Below are 4,195 nucleotides of genomic sequence, written 5' to 3' on the forward strand. Positions count from 1 at the left end.
AGCCCCACGCCCCGCCCCCCACGCAGCCCCTGCGCTGAGCTGCCAGAAAGTGCTGGCTCACAGGGTAGCGGCTTCTGCCCTTGCTACTGCCAGGGGCCGTCCCTCGCCCGGGGGTCTGGGCCTGCCCACCGCAGACGCTGCCCAGCGCGGAGCCACCTCTGGCCGGCAGCCTGGGCTGGTTGGCGGGGTGGAGACCGGCTCCCTTCTGGAAGCTGGCAGCGCTCTGCTCCACGTAGCCACAGTGTTGACTCTCACCACCTCGTCTCCTGAGAAGCAGGCCCTGAGCAGGCCCGAGCAGGCCCGGGGAGAGGGACAAAGTCAGCGGACCGTGAAGGAGAGGGGCCCGCCACGCCCGCTGTCTCGGGGCCCAGGGTTCCAGACCACAGAACTGCGCAGCAACAGCAGCTGACACAGGTCTGGACATTGGCATGGCACCCAACGGCCACCTGCTCAGACCCAGCCCTGGGAAGCAGCAGTCCCTTAACCAGCCCTCCGACTGCAATGGGCCGTGTGGTAGCCGCCGGGCCGCGGGAGCTGCAGACGACACGAGCTCGTGGGTCCAAACGGAAGTTCTCCAGAGGCTGACCCGGGCTCAAGTCGCGTCTGGGAAAATGGCATGCAGGTGACGGTGCACCTGGGCACGTTGGACCCTTGGCCCAGAAGCACAGCCATCCCTGATGCACAGCGTGCAACAGGTACAGACACATAACACGCCACACACATGCACACACACGCGCACACGTGGACGCACGCTGGGGTCTGCAGAGCAGGGCCTCGTGCGGGGGTCTGGTCAGGGCGGCGGTTCCCCCCAGCCTCTGCCGCCTGCTGTGCTCCAGCAGCCACAGCGTCACCAGCAGCCCCTCCCCATGGGAAGGTGGTTGGGCCCCAAGGGGACTTGGGGCCACACAGAGGTGGCAGACGCAGGGGCAGGAACAAGGCGACACAAGAGCCGACCTCGTGGGAAGACGGTTGCAGGTCGGGAGAAGGTGCTGCTGGGGGCCAGACGGGAGCGAAGCCGGCGAGACAGGACAGCAAACCCCGAGGACGCGCGTGACACGTACAAAGCAGCGGCCGCACCCCGCACGCGGCCCCCGGTCTCGCAGAACCCTCGGCCAAGCGAGGCGGAGCCGTGACCCAGCTGCCCAAGGACACGCAGCGCCTGCAGCCTGCCCAGGGAGCCCGGAGCCGCTGTCCCCCTGTGCCCAGGAGACAGACACTGCCACGCCAACAGAGAGGTCAGCGGGAGTGCCCCCGCCTAGGCCCGCTCACCCCGAGGCCCCAGGCCCTGCCACCTGCCTGGTCTCCCTGCCGTGCACCCCTACCACCAGGCCTGGTCCCTGCCTTCCAGCAATGGACAGCCGGCCCCTGCTTGGGGCACCTGCCAAGGGCCAGGCCCTATGCCCAGCGTGTTCCCCGAGCAACCCGGGGTGACTCAGGGCTCCGCGCCACAGCCCATGAGGACGGCACTGTTGCCTTGCCCACCATCACACGACACAGAGCAGAGACCTGCCCTCGGCAGCACCTCCCCAACCGAGAACGGTCAGAGCAGTGACGTGACCGTGGACCCCGGTGACCAGGGAAAGTGTCCCGCGTTCACAGACAGCCCTGCCCTGTGGCCGGAGGCTGGCGGCCATGGCCGAGCACCTTCAAGGTTCAGTTACTCCCAACTCACCCCACCCCCCGGGACCACAACCATGTGCGAGGGCTCAGAACAGTCACCAGGGGCCACGGCTCCAGGGGCACGGCCCCGAGGGTCTCCTCCCGCCCGCTGCCTCAGCCTCCAACTCTCAGCCCTCCACAGGCCCCCCAGAGGCCGGGTGACCCAGGCCTGCCCCCCAGGAGAGCTGGCGGAGGGTCTGTGCTGACCGGGCCCTGTCAGCACAGGTGCAGAAACCTCGGCCCCCTCGGGGCCTGGGCTGGCGTTTCTCTCTGTTTTACAGGCGGGGACACGGATGGCAGCCCAGGGGCGCAGGCAGCAGTGCTAGAGCAGGGGCAGCCTGGCCTCGCCCCGAGGAGCCCCAAGCCCTCAACGGGCGCTCCCAGACCAGAAGATCCCTTCCCAGAGGAGTAAGACCCAGGAGGGGCAGCTAGTCCATGGAGGGAGTGAAGGCCAAGCCACCTACCTGCACCCCCACCCCCACCCACGGCCTTGCTGCGTTTCCCGCCCCCTCCCCCGGTGCCTGGGGCAGGGTCCGCGAGCTCAGGCAGACCTCGCTCTGGGGACTCACCAGCTAGAAGGCTCCGGGCAGCAGCCATGGCTCCAAGACCAGCGCAGGCAGAGCCCAGGGCCCACTCCGGAGATCCGCCAGGAGGCAGGGCAGGAGGCAGGGAGGAGGCTGGGAGGAGGCCCGCCCGACGTTGCCAGGGAAACCCAGGCGTCCATCCGGGCAGGCTCCTCCTGCAGGCGGGCTCCACGGGACCTGGGGGACCAGGCAGGGCCTCACCCAGGCGGGGGCACACACCTGGGGCACGCACCTGGGGCATCCCCTGCACTGGGCGCCAGGGCGGTGGGCGTCCGGCCAGGGGAGTGTCTCCGAGTGCTGCCTAGAACCCCGCCCCACCTGCGGTGGGAAGAGGGACGGTGGAGGGCCAGGGGAGGGACTCGGGAGTGGCCCAGAGCCTCCGTCAGTCCGGTGGCACTAGTGGGTCCACGGCCCCCTCCCAGCCCCCTGCCCCTGCTTCTCCCTTCTCCCCAGGGAACCCCAGCAGCCGCCCAGGTCTCTGCGGTCAGGAGCGGGACCCGGAGGTAGACAGGTCCATTCCAGCCCTCCTGAAACACGGGTCGGGGGTCTGGTACCTGAGACAGTCCACCCTCCCGCCCTCGAGACCACGTGGACGCGCCGGGCGGCGGGAGGCCGCGGGGAGAGGGCCGCAGAGCGCCTTCGCGGTCCAGCTACACCCGCCTCAAGGCCGGCGACCCGTCGCGACCTTGGAGTTGGCGCGTCCCGGGCGGGGAGCGCAGGAGGCCCGCGCCGCTGGGCTCGGGTCTGTGCGCGCCCTCGCGGCGGTGCCCGGCAGCGCGCAGGGGCGGCCGGCTGCCCCGGGGGTCGCGGCGGGGAGGGGCGCGGGCGCCGGCGGCCTGAGCAAAACCCAGGGCCCTCCCAGCACCGCCAGGGCCACGTGGGGGCGACGCCGGCAGGGGGCGCCCTCTCCCCGTCCCGGCCGGGAGCCAGCACCCCAGGGGTGCTGCAGGGGCATCCTCTCGCGCCTCTGCTGCTCTTGGTGTTCAGGAAACGTGACTTAGGGCGCAGAGACTTGGAGCAGCCTGGTTTCCTAAGTACTCAGGGGTATGACCGCCCCCTGCAGGGGGTAGGGGCAGTAGCTGGACACTGTCCCAGGAGAGCAGGGTACCGGGCAAGGCCACCTCGAACCACAGCTGGACCCTCCAAGCAAGACCACAGTGGAGGTGGCTGTGTCCCTGGCCGGGCCGGAGCATCCGGAGCGGGGGACCCCACGGTTGGCCAGCATGGTGCTGGCGCTCTGTGCACCTGCCAGACTTCCTTGGCCACCATGGCCAGGAAACATGTGGCACCCGAAGCTGGATGGTGTCAGGGGAGTGCTAGGCCTGGGGTGCAGGTTGCTTTGCCTGTGGGTGTCAGAGAAACAGGTAGACATCCATCTGACCCAAGGGTTGGGCATGGAGGCTGGACCCTGCACAGAAGTTTCAGGATCCCGCCCCGGGCAGCAAAGAAGACCCCAGCACATCCACCGCGCAGACCCAGCGTCCCGCCCCCAACCGCTCGTGGGTGCCTGCTCTTCTGCCCGGGGGCCGCCCTGGGCGGGCACACCGGCCTGTGCAGTGAGGGGCCAGCCTGGAGTTCTGTAATGAAGACTTCGCATCCCAAAAGCACCAGAAATCAGAACGAGTTCGTGCTTTTTCTTTGGTAAAAGGGATTGTGCCGATTGGAATGCGTCTCTGAGCTTTAAACAGCTCTCCTGGCCACCTGACCACCTCTTCAGGCCACCTCTTCGGGCCACAGGTTCCAAGTCCAAAACTGGCTCGATCCCAGAAACCAGCCAGAGATGGTGGCAATCTATCGGGGCGACAGGGCTCAGCCTCCCGGTCGTGTAGCCTTAATTTGCTCTGACAAGGGGGCTGTGGATCCGCCCCCCACCCCCAGCCATCCCCAGAGGGACCTGCAGTAGCCGCAGTGGGGAATGCGAGGTACCAGACATCTTCGGGACCACAGGACTC

The 4,195-nt window shown here is 68.6% G+C and overlaps 1 protein-coding gene across 1 annotated transcript in view; it reads right to left on the bottom strand.

Moving 5' to 3' along the window:
- Window positions 1-2,924, bottom strand: part of CCDC187 (coiled-coil domain containing 187) — a gene marked incomplete at its 3' end in the record, with an annotated part of 38,784 nt that extends 35,860 nt beyond the window's left edge. The window contains exon 1 of the mRNA XM_039858819.1: window positions 2,229-2,924. Coding sequence (XP_039714753.1) covers window positions 2,229-2,484 — 256 coding nt within the window. The remainder of the gene's footprint in view (window positions 1-2,228) is intronic.
- Between the last annotated feature and the right edge of the window lie 1,271 nt (window positions 2,925-4,195).

Source organism: Pteropus medius, unplaced genomic scaffold (genome assembly GCF_902729225.1).
Source record: "Pteropus medius unplaced genomic scaffold, Ma_sr-lr_union100, whole genome shotgun sequence".
NCBI lineage: Eukaryota > Metazoa > Chordata > Mammalia > Chiroptera > Pteropodidae > Pteropus > Pteropus medius.